The sequence below is a fragment of the Balaenoptera physalus genome (genome assembly GCF_965194825.1).
Source record: "Balaenoptera physalus genome assembly, chromosome: 11".
Lineage (NCBI taxonomy): Eukaryota > Metazoa > Chordata > Mammalia > Artiodactyla > Balaenopteridae > Balaenoptera > Balaenoptera physalus.
In genome coordinates, this window is record NC_138896.1 from 25,032,303 (window position 1) to 25,051,086 (window position 18,784).

The 18,784-nt window shown below is 44.9% G+C and overlaps 1 protein-coding gene across 4 annotated transcripts in view; it reads left to right on the forward strand.

Annotated features, from left to right (window-relative positions):
* ELOVL5 (ELOVL fatty acid elongase 5) overlaps positions 1 to 18,784 on the forward strand; it is a 70,216-nt gene that overhangs the window by 41,495 nt on the left and 9,937 nt on the right. For 3 of the 4 annotated variants that reach the window (XM_082411703.1, XM_082411702.1, XM_082411704.1), the window contains 2 exons: positions 3,565 to 3,630; positions 6,798 to 6,985. In XM_082411703.1, coding sequence (XP_082267829.1) covers positions 3,573 to 3,630; positions 6,798 to 6,985 — 246 coding nt within the window. In that variant the 5' untranslated portion in view covers positions 3,565 to 3,572. Of the gene's footprint in view, positions 1 to 3,564; positions 3,631 to 6,797; positions 6,986 to 18,784 lie in introns of those variants that run through there. The other variant, XM_082411701.1, reaches the window with a different exon arrangement.

Consider the following 18,784-nt stretch of genomic DNA (forward strand, 5'->3'; position numbering starts at 1 on the left):
CAAGGGCTTTGCAGGGCCCTGTGCCTCTCCCGTTCCTTTAGAAAAGTACAGAAGAGCACAGCTCAGCCCACAGGCTGCTCAGCAAGTGCGCAGTTCGCCCAGCAGGGCGGGCTGGCCCGGTGGGAGGAATTCACTTGCTGGGACCTTTTGTCCTGTTCCTGCCAGGCGGGCCAGCCCGGGAGCTGCGAAGGGGACGCGGGGATGGGTGTGAGGGCAGCTAAGGTGCCGCCTCCCCTGCCAGCCGGTGGCCACGAGCTCCCCGCACCGTGGGGTTGATTTCTGTGAACCCCAGTGGGCGGGGAGGGGAGGACAGAGGGGCGATGGCCCCAGGCCACTGCCCCCAGCTGGCCCTCAAACAGGAGTGCCCTTTCTCTCTGCTCTGTGGTCACCTTATCTGAGTGACGACCGCATTTTCCAAAGTAAATTTTCGCTCCATGATCCCATCCCCTTTACCCTGCTTTATTTTTTCTTGCTGACAGTCACTTTACGTAACATATTTTACGTGTGTGTTCCTGCCCAGCCTGGAATTTTGTTCCCTGCTGCACCCGTCAGGGCCGTCCTGCCTCTGCGCCTGGCACGGGGCAGGCGCTTGGTAAGCGTGTGGTGTGAATGAGAAATGAATCCATGGTATTAAGGGATCTGGACGTGTGGCTGGCTGGACAGGGACACGGCACTGTGCTGCAATGATGAAAGCAAACCTTTGCTGGAGAAGCCTCCTGGTGACCGGTGTGAAAACAGCCCCTTCTGAGAAGGTCATGGGATGTGTCCAGTTGTGGGCGTGGCTGGGGGAGAGGATGGGGAAAGCCATGAACGTGGCCACATCCAGCCCACAACCAGGCCTCCAATTCCCCGGCCAGGGGCTCTGCTGGTTAGGGCCTCATGTTCCCCCTTTTCAACATAGACATTTCAGGAATTATGAGCAACTCTCTCTGAAAATTACTACTGTTGTGATTGTTCGGCTAGCTCTTTGACGTGTCCCTAAGTTTGATGGTGAAAAGTTCTGCAAGCCTGAGAGAATTCTCAAGCTGAGAAGAAATGTGGTCTAAGAACAGCTGGGCCCTTACTGACAGAAGCGTGTGGAGATGTTCCGTCTTAGAATGAGCCCCTGTGCTGCCGCCTCCTGCAGGGCTCAGGACGGGTTCAGATTCGGATTGTTCAGGACAGACGGCCTGTAACAGAAGTCTTCAGTATCACCACATACTAGATCCCATAGTCTCTTCTGGGGGCCTGCTGCTGGGTTCAGAGTGATTGGACTGAAATTTTACCTTGTGTTTAGCCAGGCTGCTTTTCTGTTGCCATGACGTCAGCGTTGTCATCTTTGTAACGATGGGTCATTTATACCCATTCCTGGGCCTCATTTCTTCCCGAAGTCCACGGATGTTCTCCCCCCACCTCCACCCCACAGGTCTGTTTCCTGTCATTTTTGAGCACTCCTTTACTTCTGTTTCCAGCTTTTCTACATCCTCCCTACATAGAAACCAAAACTGGTTACAGGCTCCTGTGAAAGGGCTCTTAGTTAAAAATGAGAATGATGTTCTTACTGTTTTCGTCAGGTGTGCTCCTGATGTTAGATCCCAGAATGCTGTTACTTGCTAGGACTTCTACAGCTTGTTGCTAATGCGTATATGCATCATTTCCAACATCTGCTTGTTGGCAGACTCGGTTGGTTTTGGTGTTCAGCACGTGCCTTCTCCCCCATCGTGAAAGTCTAGTCTGTTCTAGGCCTCCAGGCGAGCTCTTTGTGTTTTTCCCTATTCGACAATCCTTTGTACACGGCAGGTTTAGTACGTTCATTTCAGCCTCATCTTTTCATGCTCAGATAATGCTTCACGCTGACAGGTGCCTCTCTCCTGAGATGTTGTCAACTATCCCACCTTCCATCGCTGCCCCCTGGGGGTGTTAGGACTTGCATTGGACGTTGTGAGCTCACTGGTGGGAGTTTAGTGGGCAGGGCACACGGGCGCTGGCGGTATCGACTGTGGAGTGGACCCTGCGGCAGACACACAGCAGGAAGCCTTTATGGGAGGGCTTGCTGCGTGCCAGGCACTGCTCTAAGGACCTTAGGGGTATTAGCGTATTAGATCATTTGCTCTTCTTAACAGCCTGAGGGGCAATTATTATTTCCCACATGTTACAGGTAGGAGGCTAAATAACTTGTCCAAGGCCATATTACTATTAAGTGGAAAAAATGGGTTTCAAACCCAAATTGTCTGATAAGGAGCCCAACGTGGAACCTCTTAGTCGCCTGCCAGCCTGTCATGCTTTTCTGCCTGGTTGTGTAACTGTTGAATGACAAAGGTGGCATATCAAATGGTTGGCACTTGGCTGTGTGGGAGCTGGTGGCTTCCTGGCCGAGGGAGTCCGCGCCCTGCAAGTCTCCCCCCAGGGCAGGACAGATGCTGGAACAGAACCCTGGTCGCTGCTGCTTTCAAGGTGTCATGGATGGCAAATGTTTAACTGCCTAGTTGATGAAACCAATTCTGCCTTTGCCCTTGGAAGCAAAAATATTTGTGGTTATTTCTATGAGAGTAATGACCAAGACAGTTAAACGTCTGCCTCCTAACTTTAATATAGAAAATCTAGTCAATACACAGATGAAAAGATGCTTCGCTACCCTGTAAATGTAAATCTTAAATGGGGGGAAGATAGGGAGTTATAAAGTCTTAAAGATGGAGGTAGGTCTGTAACCAGTGATAGGAGATCATCTCCAAGATGTTGTCAGTGAAAACAATCGGCAGTATTTTTCCAAGCCTTTTTTTTTTTTTTTTGCAGTTACCACAGTAAGAATATATTTCACATCACAGCTGAGTACATCATACTCATAAGTATGGTACAGTAACACTGAAGATTCACGACAGTATTCATTCTCACTAAGGGCAAAGCACTCTGATTATTATGATCAGTTTATTATTTCTAATGCGAAGTTGACTTGATCATCTATTAATGGGTTGTGACCAACAATTGTAAAAACTCCCATTTGGCATGACTTCTTTTGTGCTCAAAAGAGAGAAATCTCTGGAAGTATACCAGTAGGCGCCTTCTAACAGTGGGGTGGAGGGATTGTGTTGGAGCAAAGTGATGAGATTTTTCTTACCTCCTCTTTTCATTTTAAATGTTTGAATTTTTTTTTACTATGGACGTGAGTACGTTAAGACAGTAATTAATAAAAGTACCCAGCAGGGGAACTGTCTTCTCCCTGTGGCGGTCCTGTTTGCCCCAATGGGCTCTTCCCTGTCTGCCTCCTTTCTATCCAGTTCCATCCTTCTCCCCACTGAGATTTCAGCTTCACAGAGAGAGTTTTTACAGAGCTGAGAAAAGAAGCACAGAAAACTGGCGCTTCATTTATAAAGTGAATTCATGGGATTGTGTCTTTTCTTTTGATTTTCAAATTAGAACTTAGCCCATAGGTAACTTTTGTGAGTTTAAAAAGAAATTGTTTGAACATGAGGAACTTAACCTTGTCTAGAGCATGTTCCCTGAAAAGAATTTGTTCTTGTTGTTTTATGAAAAAATACAAAAAGCATTTTGAGTAGAGATTTAATCAATGTCTCTTTTTCTTAATAGGTTTTAAAATGGAACACTTTGATGCATCACTTAGTACCTATTTCCAGGCATTGCTCGGCCCCCGAGGTAAGGTGGTTTTGGGTTTTGCTCCCCCCTCCTTTCCCCCCGCTCCTTGTTACAGACACATGTAAATATTGCACAAAGACATTCTAGAAAACATGAGCATTTTCCAATGATTAGACTAACGCTTTGTCCTGGATACCAGGGGCTTGGAGTCCTCTGAGGTCCCCTGGCTGCTGGGGCGGAGACACAGGTGCTGTGACCCTCTGCTGACTTTGGCTGGAGCTCAGGTTTGCTGTCAAGCTTGCAGCCTGAGAATGCCACAGATTTCACCACTGCTGGTGGCATGGTTTCCTCAGTTCTTGTTAGTCTCCAGCTGAAACTGACTTCCAAAATGCACTGCTGCAATAGGAGTTTAAAACTCTTCCCCTTTTACAATTCTAAGGGCTTTTTAATGTCCTTTTGTGTTGTGTCACGTCAGTGGCTAGATATATACACCTGAGCTCTTTTGCTCATCTTTCATTACCTTTTAGGAAGTAGGTCAGCTCCATGTTACACCTTCTTCTAATGTCATCTATAATGTCTTAGTTGTAAAGAAGGAACTTTGGGAGTTCCCAGGAAGATTCTTAGGAAAACTGCAAGAGGCTTTTAAACAGATGAAAAGATTCTCAGTTTCACTTGTGTCTTTTAAAATACAAAAGAAAACAATAAAAGGAATTTCATCTGTTAGTAAGGCAGAGATGAAATAAGGCTGATACCATCTGTGGTAATAGTGAGGATGTGGAGAAAGAGTCTAACTTGGGGTAACCTCTCTGGAGGGCAGTTGTGTTTTCTGTTGAAATTAAAATGCTCGTGTCCTTTGACTCAGCAAAGATACGTATAAGGAAGGTGCTTAACAGCATCGCTTGTCAAAACTGGAAATAATCTAGAAGCCCATCCGTAGGGGACAAGTTAAATTAGTGTGCAGCCCTTGGAAAAGAACAAGCCAGATCTATCTCTCTGTGCTGGTGTTGGGACGATGCCTTCCTTTGAGTGTTGCTGGATCAAAAATCCAATTTTAAATGGCTGAAACAATAATAAAAATTATTAGCTTACATTATGTGATCTGAGTTACTTCAGGGGCTCCGTGATGATACCCAAGAACCCCATTCTTGTCATTTCCTACCTTGCATCCTCGGTATGTCAGCAGCTCTGTCCTCAGGATAGGTTTCCCCACCTTTCGTGGTTGCAAGGTGGCTTCTACAGCTCTAGGCTGCACCTCCAGAGGAGGAGGGAGAAGTCTGATCATTTGCACGGTTTTAAGAACAAGTAAATTCTTCCCCAGAGCTCTTCACAAACTGTCATCTCCTCAAGAGTTCAGTGGCCACAGTTGCTCCACATGCTTATGTCTGAGCCAGTCCCCAGGGAGTGGGTTAGGTCTCCACAGTTGACTAGATCCCTAAGGATTTACCGCCTGGGGTTGGGGCCAGCCACCCAGGAAGTACTTGGATACTTGGTCATATAGAAGAATGAAGATCTGTGATAAAATTTAAAAAGCACAGTGCAAAACAGCTTTAAGTAAAAGGAAATGGGAGGTTTTTGTGGGCGCATTTATTGTGTTTGTGATTATGTACACATCAACATTTGTAACAGTCTGATGTTAGTTGCTACGGAGGAACTTGTTTTCTCAGAATTGACGGCTTCCAGCCCAGAGCTGAGAACAGAAGGGGTTAAGAATCGTCTTGTTAAGCTCACTGGGGCGGCCGCTCCCCTGAAGGGCTTCTGGGAAGCACAGTTCGGCAGAAGTGGCCACCACCCTAGCATCACTAGTGGGGAGAGGGTGGAGGGCGTCTCCCTCTAAAGCCAAGAGAAGAAACAGGGGGAATTTAGGGTGTCGGCAAGAAAGGAGACTGACAGTGGTTTCCCAAGTGGATGTATGCTCCACTTAACCTATGCTTGTCCTACAAGGTCAAGGGAGAGGGCATTGGAGAGAGTGGCAAGATGGTCCAGCCAGGAGCTCAAAGAAGGGGCTGAGACACTGTCCCCACTTAGCTGCTGCTGCTTAGAAGATACGGAGGTGAAACCAGCATGTGCCTCTGAGCTCCACAGTGGGGGGGCCTTGGAGGGTATGTAGAGTGAAGGGCTACAGGTTTGGGGGTTCACCGTAGCAGGATGCAGAGGGGGGCGTGCTGCAGAGATGGCTTCCTGGGAGACAGCCAGAGGATGGAGTTGAGTCTTGCAGGGAACATATAACACCCAAGGGATCCGGCTGCCAGGGAGTTTGCTCCCAGCCACGGGAGGGCTGTCAGGTTGCCGCCGGCAGCTACTTGGAGTGAATTTTCCTTTTCCTCCTCCTTCCTGCCTAGGAGAGGGGAGGGGAGCCAGGGAGGTCCCTCTTGTGCCAGTAATTTCCTTGAATCAGTATAGGTCTTCTCTCTCAAGCTTCTGTTCTTCACTTACCTGGTCATTGCTGCTTCACCCTCACTTGTTAAAATATCATCCCCGCTGCTGTTGCCCATGGCACTCGTGGCAGACGCTGCCTGTTGAATCAGAGACGATCACTGAGCTGGCTGAGTGGCACGTTTTCTGAGTCTACGCAGACTGGCTGACACTGGGCTGAGATGGAGGGCTTTGGAGCTCAAAGACTGCCATTTCTAGGGTTTCCTTGTCCCATGCATAATTCAGCAAGCCTGGTTAATCAATCCAGTTAATGGAAAATTGAGCTTTCTCCTTGGTTTCTTTTTTTTTTTTTTAATTTATTTATTTATTTATTTATTTATTTATTTTTGGCTGTGTTGGGTCTTCGTTTCTGTGTGAGGGCTTTCTCTAGTTGCTGCAAGTGGGGGCCACTCTTCATCGCGGTGCGCGGGCCTTTCACTGTCGTGGCCTCTCTTGTTGCGGAGCACAGGCTCCAGACGCGCAGGCTCAGTAGTTGTGGCTCACGAGCCTAGTTGCTCCGCGGCATGTGGGATCCTCCCAGACCAGGGCTCGAACCCTTCCTTGGCTTCTTTAAGATTCTTTGGAAAGGATTTTTTAAAATTATTTAGCAGAACCTGTGAATAATAACGCATGTCGTTATTCAGAACATGAATGTGAGCCTCACCTTGAGGCTGTATATTGAAGACAGTTCCTCTTCCAGTTGCTTTGTTGGCTTGGGAAGTTTTAATTAATGTTTGAATGTTTGAAAAACATTGTTTCTATTTTTGTATCTACTTTGTTAATCACTAAATGTTGTTTCTTTTAATATTTTCCAGATCTCAGAGTAAAAGGATGGTTTCTTCTGGACAATTATATCCCTACTTTGCTCTGCTCCATCCTATACTTGCTAATTGTGTGGCTGGGACCAAAATACATGAAGAATAGGCCGCCGTTTTCTTGTCGGGGGATTTTAGTGGTGTATAACCTTGGACTCACGCTGCTGTCTCTCTATATGTTCTGTGAGGTAGGTCAGAGGTTAACACAGCTTCCTCTCACTTAAATGTACTCGTGTCACCGTCCTGAATTGTGCTCCTAAGTGGAGAAAGGCAGCTGCATGGGGGGGAGAGAACAGGGAGGGCAGGTACGGTAATGCGTTTCGAGGATGTTATAAAATCGATGTTTCAAAACGCCAGAGTTATTTGTACAAATGTGCCTCCTGGGCACATCTATCTAAAATAGAAGGCTTTGCTATGGATTCTTTTGTTATTTATGTTCTGTATTATACTCAGAATTAAAATAAATATTTTCAGAAATACTCTTACGCAAGCAGAACACAGAGTAGAAAACGAACAGAACGCAAAAAACAGACCTGTGAGCCTTTTATTATGAAGCATTTAATAAATGCCTGGTTCTTGTTTGGAGGCAGCCGGGGAAGGAAGTGGGCAGAGTCTGCATTTGCTATGTTTGTGGTCGGTCAGCCTCTCCATCCTGATCTGATCACTGTAAACAGCTTGGAGCTTTGACAGGTTATTTTTTTCAAAGCTAAGAAGACTAGATAGTGAGGTCTGCATTTAGGGTTGGAATGGTCTAAGTTCAGGCCAGATTATTTTTTCTATATAACAAGGATGTTGAAAACCAAATTTGATGATCTCGAAGGCTTAAGTAAGAGTGAAAGACACATTGGAATCAAAACTTAAGCCTCCTATTTTGACAGTAGAGTCACTTAGCCTTTAAAGCTAGAAGGGGAGGAAAGCTCCCTCCGTGATAAGTACGATTTGTATGCATTTTTAGGGGCAGAACTACACTGTTCAGGTTTACAGTACAAAACTACTGCTAAATCTCTGGGGCTGAGGCTTAAGCCATACATAAAACAAACACTTGCAAGACCTCCTGTTTGGATTTTTAACCTTTCATTGTGGCTTTAATTCTCCAAGGAGTAGTAAAGGAGAAGCAAAGAGGAGAAATCAATACGAATCTTGCAGTGAATTCCCCAGCAGCCTCGGGCTGTGGCGGGGGTCTCCCCGTCTGCGTGTGGGCGTGTGCCGGGGTGTGCGTGTGATGCAGGAGCTGGTGGGAAGCAAGTGTCTGATCGTCAGAGGCACTGCCACTGGGAGAGGTCTAGGTCTGGTCCCCCCGATGTGTTTCATAAGCCAGGGTAAAGGTTTTATGACTAGGCTGGTAGATGCTACTGTCATTGCTTTTATGCCTGACAGTATGTGAAATGCTCACAACTCCTTTTTTGCTTCCTTTCTGGCCTGTTCTAGAGCGAAAGCAGTTTAATTAGCCTCCGAGATGGAGATTGCGGGCCTGGAGGCAAGGGCAGTGCACAGGAGTGGGCCCAGTACTGTGCTCATCTCTGTGTTCCAGGGACAAAGCCGCAGCAAGCTGTCAGGTGTCTTAGAGCAAACCGTTTACTTTCCCCTACTTGATAGATGGTAGAGCCATTTCCTTAAGAAGGCTCTTATAGAGTTTATTATTATGCCTAGCAATATTCTAGAGAAAAAGTACTTAAGACTATTAAATCTTACAGAACTTAAGTATCTGCCTTATATGTTTCTCAAGCCCTAGAGATATAATTACAACTTCATAATTAACCTCTCAAACAGGTAATTCCCTGGTAAAGAGGGGAAGAAGAGTGCTGGGTAGATTGCTTCCAAGTGCATGTGGCTGAATTTGGGGGGTTCTAAAAGCATTATAATAAGAAGTACAGATTTCCCTCCAAGACAGCTTGGCGAAAACATTGGAAGATGTTGAGCAGTGTCAAAGCCCTGAATAGAGAGATTCAGGAAATAGACAGAGGAGGAAAGTAACGTGCTTAACCCACAATGTAGAGTACATAGAGAAGTAATGGATAAGGCGGCAATAATCCTTAAATTAAACCAAGTTTATAAAAATAGGCCCAGATCAGATATTCCCGAGTTGAAAATAAACCCTAGTACCCACATTAGATGATATTTCTTTTGGATTTTGTCTGACTTTTTTTTTTCCTGTACTTACATAAACCCCTCAGGAATACCCTTATAACATATCTTTTGTCAAGTTTTAAATTTCATTTTAGCTACTGGTTTTTCCTCTTTTTTTTGCTTAGCATTTATAGTCCAATGAATACTGAAACACAGGGCAGTCATGGCGTTTTACAGCAGAACAAACTGAGGGGGCCATGGAGCCCAGCTGGGCCCTCATTTCAGGGAAACATCCCAAGAGTTGGAGCCATTGCCTGTGGTCACACCATTGGCATGGTCACAATGATTAGTCTTTATTTACCCTCCTGCTTATCTGCATATTTGGGTCTGTAAAGAATCTTAAAAATAAATATGTAGCCATTGATATTTTTGTTTGTTTAATCCTGTGGTATGAATTCTCAGCTGCCTTGGCAAAGTTCTAGGTTAATATAAAGAAAATTAACTGTTGGCAAGGAGAGAAGAGAAATCTTGAAAGAGAGAGATAAAAAGGAAATGAGAGAGGAGTCACGAAGTTTTAAAATGACTAGAAGAAAAGTAACCAAATGACTGTCTTATAACAGTGAAACTGAGTTTTAAGATATAGAAGGAACTTGGTCATAGCTTCTGCATTTGGTAGAAAGAAAATTAAAAAGAGAGACGTGGCTTTACTTCTGATTGCCTCTTGAACTTGGTGTTTATTTCTGGGAAAGAGGTCATAATCCCTGAATAGAAGTATGTTTGAAAGTGGTATGTTTTAGATTAGGAGTAGAGGACTTCATGGCAAGCATTTTTTCATTTATTAAATTAGGTGTTGTCTAAGATCACAGTCAGTGGTAAAGGCTCAAATAAAATGTCAAGTTATAGAAGAGAAACAACTTAGTTTGCATTACTCACTCAGCTTTGTAAACCTGTGTCCTCATAGCAAACATAAAAATCTTGTGTGCCGTTCTACCCACACCCCTACTCCTCCAGCCCACCTCACCCCCTCCCCCGCGACCTCCCAGGTCCAGGGCATGTTTCATCTGAATGGAAGCCCCACTGTGTTTTCAGACAGTGTATCCACACATCTTTCCCTTTGTCCCCAAGATTGAGAATCCCCACCCACCAGATGCCAGATTGTGGCTTTTCCCTCATTGTGCAGGGTGTACCTGGGCTGGACTCAGGTTTCCCCTGGCTCACCCAGTAGTATAACTCCTTAGTTAACATGTCAGACACTCAGGGGGCTGCTCTGTCCTGACCTGGAACTTTTTTGGTATATCCGCCCTGCTCCTGGCCTCTGGCCTCTGGTCAGCAAAGCAGGGAGGATCCAATTGCTTGGTTTGTCACGGTCCGGAGGGGAGCATCCCCGTGCAGGGATCGCGGGGCTCAGCAGTAGCAGCAGGAGGCAGGGTCAGCACGCACAGCACGTCAACCTTGAACTTGAATGGAGAGAACGGCTGGCTGCCCTCCTTAGCAGCCTGCCCCAGTGCCCCATCCACTCAAACCCCCAAGACCAGATTCTTCCTTTCTTTGGGTCTCTGCCCCCCTAGAAACTCCACTTCCTTCAAACCTAAGCCTGCCTCGGTTTGACAGTCCCCGTCTCGCTTCTGAGGACCCTTCTCAAGGTCGGTTCCTCTGTGACATCTTGAGAGGGCTTGGCTTTAGAGCAGTGATCCCAGCCTCTCCTGCCTCCCCGTGGTCCCGAGGAGCCTGACGCCTTCTCTCCCATCACGGTGCCCCCGGGGGTGCCCACGGTGCCTCCAGCCTTGCGTCTCTCTCACGCACCTCACTGGCTGTAGTTACAATGTTCCTTCCACATCTTTTTCCGTCCCCTTGTTAGCATGGCTTCAGCATTAAGACATCAAAAAGCAAATGCCACAATGACGTTTTACTTTATTTAACAAAGATAAATCACAGATTACAAACAAGATTATTTTGAGTGTTTGTTTATTCCCTTGCAGTTAGAACTGTGTGTTGTGAAGTAGTGTGAGAAAATTCAGTGAAATGAATCAAACATTCAGAACATTTAAAATGTAATTTTAGAGAATGGTTGATAGCTAACTCGATAGGTGATCTGAATTGGCATAGATTCAAAACTTATTTTTTCTTTCCCTTTGCAATTTTTACTTAAAATTTTAAGTCCAAGACTACTTCAGAATATGGAAAATAAAATCATAGAAATATTATATTTATCTATGCACCTAACAAATATTGACATTACTGGTTTGAATTTTTTGTTTAAAAAGGAAAACATGACAAAAATGCATCTAAAGCACAGTCCCTTCACAGATTTAACTTTCTTCTGAAGTTCGTTTCTTTTCTGGATACGTTTTTATACCTTTACTAAACATGTATGTATATGTGACAACTTACAGAATATTCTGAGACAATTTTTTTAACTTACATAAATGGTGTACAGTTTATACTCTTTATCAAATAGCTTTTTTCAGTCAGCATTATATTTTGAGAATATATGTTGAATCTTATGGATTTTATTTCATTAGTTTTAACTTCTCTGTATTATTTCAGTGTTAGAGTTTATTATGCCATTTTATCCATTTTTCTTTGGATGGACATGTACGTTATTTCCAATGTAACAATTTTGCATTGAGATCCTTGGAGAATTATCTCCCAACACTATCTTTCTCCTTTGCAGAAACTTCACTCTTGTTTTGCATTTTGCATTTTTTTAATGTATTACAGAAACAAAATTGTATTATTTTCCTAATTATTCTCCAAAGCAGCAATTCTCATGTGCTTTACTAGCTAGAAATAAATGTATATGCTGGCATTTGAGGTAAAAGGCTTTTGCAGTTAAGAAGGAATTAAAAAGTAAGTTTTTTTCTTGATCAGAAACCTTCCTCCCCAAACAAACAAAAACAATGTTGCATTGAATGTTGTTGGACATGTCCCTGCGTGCAAATGTGATTTATTTATTTATTTAGGCCACGTATACACTTAGGAGTTAATGACTGAATCTTGACACTCTCTTGTCTTTTAGTGGGGAAATTTTAATCCATTTTCATTTAGTATAATCGTTATTTTGGAATAATTTCTATCACCTTTGTGTGTGTGTTTGTATGTTTTCTTTGCTCTTTTTTTATTCCTTTCCTGCTTTCTTTTGAATTTTTTTTTCATTTTACTGATTTAAAAGTTATAGTAATTACCTATAAGTTTTTAACATGCACCCTTGACTTAATAAAGTCTAAAGTGAATTACTGTTTCTACTCCTGAACAATACAAGGACCTTAGAAGATCTGGGCTCTGATCCCCCATCTTCCATGTTATTGTTGGCAAGTGTTTCATTCCACCTCTTTATGAGGTCCTAAACAGTCATCATTACAGTCTGTGCTTACTGATTTTCTTTGCACACTGTTCATCTGTGAAATCCATTCTTTCCTTTGAGGTTCAGTTTTCTTCTGAAGTAGTTCCTTTTCTGGGAAGGGTAAACTCAGTCTCTGTTTGAGCATCATTTATGTGACTTTATGCTTGAATAGTATTTTAGCAGGGCGTAGAATTCTAAATTAGCAGTTATTTTCCCCCAGCACTTTGCAGATTTATTTCAGAGAAGTCTGCCACACTCCCATTTTTGTTCATTTTGTAGGTAATCTTTTTCTTTCCAGATATTTCTAAAATTGTTTAAGAATGAAACAGAGTGTGCCTGGATAGTAATCCACTTTTATTTATCTCACTCAGGATTGTGCACATCCAAGCTGAGAATTTCTATGTTTCTTAATTTGGGAACGTCGTCAGGCATCATATCCTCGATGCTTTCTCCTCCTTCACCAGCTCTGGCTGGAGCTCGTAGTAGGCGTGTGTTGGACATTCTCACCCCTATGTATTCGCGTATTTTTTGCATCTTTATCTCTCTCCTGCATTCCTCTAATTCACTCATATTTTCAGTTGTGTCTCATCTGCTCTTTCAGCCATTTTTAGTTTCAGTTACTATACATCTTTTATTTCTAAAAATTCACTGCTTGTTCTATTTTTCACTTCATAACATGGAAACATTGTCTTTTTTCCTACTTAGATACAACTGTGATCTCAAACTTAACCATTTGCTGTATTGCTATTTGAAAATATCCTTTAAAAAATTTTCTTTCAGCTATATCTGTGAGGTCATGCCTCTGGGAATAATTATTATATCAACGTTAATTTTTTTTTTTTTTTTTGGCCACACTGCACAGCATGTGGGATCTTAATTTCCCGACCAGGGATCGAACCCGCGCCCCCTGCGTTGGAAGCACAGAGTCTTAACCACTGGACCGCCAGGGAAGACCCTATGTTAAATTTCTTTACCTTTTTTAAAAACAAAAACAGGACAGTTTGTTGGGTGTCCCGTGTAAGCATCCCAAGCTAGTATTGCTGGGGTCATCTCAGGTAAAAGTGTCTGCCCCAAATAAAAGAGATTTTTAAAAGAACTGGAATGTAAGCTCACTTCCTCTTTTCTGACTTATTTTTTTAGGGGAAGCCTCACCTTACAGTTAGGCACCAGTGGTGTTGGAGTTTTTATTTATTTATTTCTTTTTGGCTGCGTTGGGTCTTCGTTTCTGTGCGAGGGCTTTCTCTAGTTGTGGCAAGCGGGGGCCACTCTTCATCGCGGTGCGCGGGCCTCTCACTATCGCGGCCCCTCCCGTTGCGGAGCACAGGCTCCAGACGCCCAGGCTCAGTAATTGTGGCTCACGGGCTCAGCTGCTCCGTGGCATGTGGGATCTTCCCAGACCAGGGCTCGAACCCATATTCCCTGCATTGGCAGGCGGATTTTTAACCACTGCGCCACCAGGGAAGCCCGGTATTGGAGTTTTTTTGGTGTTTCATGTAGCATTTCTGCTTTGTGTTAACGGGGGGGGGGGGGCGGGGGGGAGGTGGTTCAGCTTTCGCGCAGTTTGCTGCGTTGCCAGGACCAGACGTCAGTGGTTTTTTTCTTTGAATCTTCTCTTGAAGATTTCCGATGCTGCTTTATGCGGAGGATGAGAGAAGTTGAGCATTTGACGGGGAGGCTGTTTTGCTTGTGCTTTCCGCCCCCTCTGTAATTGTGGCGTCCGTGCTGTCAGCACGTCTCCCCAGGCCCCCGACGGCACTGCCTCCCCGGCTCTGGCTTTGAAGGTCCTCGATAGAGCTGCAGAGCAGTTGCTCTGGAGACATTATATTCTAAACGGTCTTGTTTTTCTTTCCCTTCAGGCTTTCTTAAAATAGATATGTTATTGTGGAAAAAAAATAGGATTTGGAAAACCACTTAAAAGACCTGGCAAGTAATTACTGACTTTTATTTAGAAATGATTTTGTTCCCCAAAATACTTTGAAAAAGACATTTAGTACTATTTTGCCTTTCCCCATTGAACAAGGTTGAAACTCTGGTGAGATGAATACTTATAGGAAAGGTCCAACTATTGCCTAAAACACTTCTCACTCACAGTTCCCTTACCACTGAAACTCCTTGCTCAGAAAGAAGCTTCTCTCAGGGAGAAGCAGCCTCAGTTACCTGCCTGTCCATTTACCTGGCACTGCCCTGAGGGAATGCCTGCAGTGGGCGGATGGAGAGAAGGATTCAGCCTTCTGACAGACAGCCTTCCCCTCAGCCGTACTCCCGGGGCACAGGGAAGGGATGCCTTCCAGTAGAGAGGAAGCTTTGGCTTTGGTCCAGTGCCAAGGCCTGACTCCTCTAAACTGACCCTACAGACCTGGGTAACTGAGCCTTACAGCTGGTGTAACAAGGAACCAGTCTACAAATCCTCCACTAAAGCAGACTCAGTTTGTAAAGCAGGAGTCAGTAGGTAAGCTGGAGGTCTCTCTTTAAAGTATGCAGAGGATGCTCTGGTGGGGCTTCTGTATACAGTCGGAGCAGCAGCAGTGCAGACCTAGTCACGAGCCTTCAAGCGCTGGGGCAGAAAGAGCAGACATTTGTGTAGAGTCATAGCAAAGACATATATATATATACAGTGCCTGCCTTATGCCAGGTACTGGCTTCACTCACTGTTCGTCACACTGCCACTGTCCCCTTTCTGCAGAGGCAAAGCCCCTGGTGGACCTGGGATTCGAGTCTGTGCTTCAGGCCATTGTGCGTCACTGCCTCAGAACACTGAGCCTCAGCTTGGGTTTTCTCTCCCAGCCAGTCCCATAAAATATAAAATGAGTGTTTCTTGTGGGGTACGTGGAAGCAACTTACCAGAAACCACCTCTCAGGAGGCTGAATAGTGAGAGAAAAGGACTGCTAGCGTGAGTGGACAGGGCCCAGGGTTGAGGGAAGAATGCCAGACATACCTGTGTCAGGCTGGGCTGAGGACAAGCTGTTTCTTTGTGCTTTGTTCTGAAGCCTTCTCTAGTGTACAGAGCCTGTACTTATGACGTAACCAAGAGTATTGCAGTCAGCTGTAACCCAACGGGTTCCTGGGCCTCAGTGGAAGAAAACACTTTTAGAGGTCACGGGTATGAAATTATCTTAATGGGCATCCTTCTGTTCTGGACAGGAAAGATTTGAAATTCAAAACCACATGCTTTGACTTGACCCTGTTCCATAATGGCACTGCCAGTATTGGCCAGCTAAACCTGGGAGAAAGAGGTACTTTTAGTTTGGGAGTAGCTGATGGTTCATTTGAAACCAAACATCTGCTGAAGATAAAGATGCAGCGAAAGGTCTGCTTTTCCATAGAATTCTTCATGAATAGAGTATCTCCGTTGTGTTCTTACTAAAGACACAAAAACAGACAAAGGTCAGAGGAGCTTGGAAGTGCTGTTAGAGATTGCATTTGGACCGAGAGTCAGGATTCGTAGGTGCTGGTCCCAGCAGTGCCACCGAGAAGCTGTGTGACTTCGGACCAGCCATATCACTACTCGTCTCTGTTTCCTTAATAAAAACATGAACTTGTACCGGGTCTAAAAAAGTACACACTTGTAGTAGATGCCCACAGGAGCAGTCAAATCTGGGAAGATGTCGACCTCACACACTTTTGGTGGTGTTGCTTATTTTAGCAAAGTCCCTCGGGTCCTGGGATGGTTGAATTTCAACATGGATAGTGTCTGTTCCCGTTACCTTTCATTCCATTTCTGCTTAGGGGGAAGTAACCACACAGCTCAGCAAACCCGCATCACTAAATCCATTAGCCCCTTTTGGAAAAGGGTCACCTTACTGCTCTTGGGTTGTTGGGGTGAGTGACTGATACGGGCCACACAGGATGACATTTTTCTGCTTAAAGTGTTTCAAATGATCTTGTTTCTTGAGATGCTTTGGTGGCATTACAGAAAGTGCCATGGAAGTGGTTATCATGCTATAGGGTATACATTTGTGGTTAAATTGTGGTGTTAGATGAGAAAAGTCAACTCTCACCTAGACAATCAACTAGAGATGAACCACTCCGTGAACTGCATCATCCAGACCCAGCTGTGATATTCACCTCAGTTTTCTTCTCTAAATGAACAGATGCACGAAACCACTTTTGGTTATTGAATTTGTCTCGTAAGGAGAGAAGGAAGCTTCTAGCTAGGCTTTAATTATAGCTCTGCACACGCCCATGGCCTAATTGAAGTTTGCTTTACTCCGGAGAAGGAGTGGTGGTTCACAGCAGTGCTGTGTGTGTCTCAGTTACTGGGGAAGAGCCAGGTGTAGGGTACTTAGTGCTCCGTCGGTTGCTCTTGGAGTGGCCGGTAACATCAGGAGCTGGGGAGGTGGTGGCCAGCTGCTCGCTGTGGGCTGCTTTTGCATTGGAGCACGGACCTGCCCTCTCGGGGTGACTTCCAGAAGGCAGGGTAGAGCCCTGTCCTCACTTCCAGTGCCTCCCCTTTGGTCCCACGTCCTGGGCCCTCCCTGGGGCTGCAGTGTGATGAATTTCCAGGGATGGCCCAGAGCAGCTCTTGGAGGGAAGCCAGGCCTGGCGAGAGCACTGTCTCCTCTGAGGCGCTCCTCTCAGGCTGGAGGGGAGGCCAGGCCTCGGCTGAGAGCCTCCGGGCTCTGTTACTCAGACATGCCGTTTTCTTCTGACGGGAATGGAGAGAGCGGGACCCTGATACTGGCCACTTGTATGGAGCGTGGCTGAGAAGCTTAGGTGAATAAACTTGAACTCGGGTGCTTGATCCTCATGTGTCAAATATCCTATCCCTTTTGAAACCAAGGATATTTAAGAATTAAACTCCATGTCACCAGTGTGACATTTGATGAGGACTGGTTTTCGTCTTGTGAACAGAAACTTTTTTTTCCCCCTGCAAGTAAAACATTGGGCCTAGATTTAAGGGGCAAGAAGCAGCACCTTGAACACTTTGTTTGTTGTTATTGAGCAAATATTTGTTCAGCATCTTTTATGTACAAGTCCCCGTTCCATCTCCCCCAACCCCCGTGATGAATTCTGTGGACGCAGATATGCAGCCGCAGCCTCTGAGAGCTTACAGAGGAGCTTCAGACAGAGCCAGTGACGGGTCTTAAAGGAGCACGTAAGCAAATAGGTGTAAGTCATGGCACCTAGGCTCAGAGGCAGGGGACTGGCTTCAGCTGGAGTGCTCAAGGGAGCAATCATGAAAAACAATAAAATTTTAGGTGACCTTTGAAGGATGAATAAGATTTTGCGAGCTGGAGATGGGGGTCCATGGGTGCAGAGAGCACTGCAGTTGAAAAGGATAAAGTAATGGTCATTTCTAACCGTTGCTGTGCTTATCCTCTATACCAGGTTGGGTGAGATAAGCATTACACACATCTTGTTAACTTCTCACGGCAGCCTGAACAGGCCAGAGTATTATTTTCATCCTGTTTGAAGAGTGAGGAAAATGAGGCCTAAAGAGCTGCCATCTGTTTTTACAAATAAAGGAACAGGCATGGTTTGCTGTTTCATAGTATTTTTTGTGCTCCCTCCCTCCCATTGGTGATGTAAAAGAACTACAAGTTTCTGTTTTTAAGGAAAGGCTTCTGTGAACAAAGATTTTACGTTCTCTTCTGGTGTTTTTGAAAGTTGTTTCCCCTTTTTTACTGCCAAGGGGCAAAAGCAGATGTGCTTAGAGGGGATGCCCAGAAGTGGTGACGAGTTTGCTTTGAAGTATTCACACTGTCTCTCCTAGTTGCTCCTGTGACCAGAAGCACGGAATCATGAAACAGCCAGCTGGGCTCAAGGGGTGGGACTTTCTACAAGGGAAACAGATTTTGCACTTGGAGACTGTATCTCACCTGGGAGAGGCTTACACCTGTGATCTAGGCTTCTTTATCTCCATCCTTTAACCCAGCGGAGTTCCAAAAAGTTCTTTCTCTGTACCCTCCAGCCACAGAAGAAAATTTATCAGCTCCCTCATGGGGTAGAAGGAAGGGCAGCAAAGAACATTGTGCCAAGACGACACCTCTCTTCCCTCAGGTTTCCACCCAGCGCGGGCACACGCACACACACGCAGTCCACTTTAGACTCAGGCTTTGTATCTTGATTGTTGGGACTTCTGATAGGTCTGCATGCGGTGTGCTTAACTGGCATGACTTTAGAAAGGGGAAGACCAGAAAGATAATATACCTTCCAATAAATTACCTATGGGTCTGGTTTTTCAAAGATAGTATAGTGTAGTTTATGTGTGGTCTGTTTTCAAAAATATCTTAACTTAGTAACTGTAGAAAATTAAAACAGAACCTTTGGCAATAATTTAATCCAGCCTCATCTGCTTACAGTAAAGAATGACCAAGGCCTAAGGGAATTAGCTGGCGTGCCCCAGGTTGCTAACTAGCCCTGGTACTTCTGCCCCTAATCCTGGGTTCTTTTCATCATAAAATGATGGGCTGGTCTTTGGCCACAAAAACCATGTTAGCTCTTAAAGAAGTTAGTAGAAGGAAAACTAGATTGAAGCAGGGTGTTGAGTGTGCTGGCTCTTGTCTCTGAGGGTGGAAGTTTAACCCTTTGTCTTCAGACCCTCGTGATCAGCTGATGTTCCCTGAGGGCATCTGT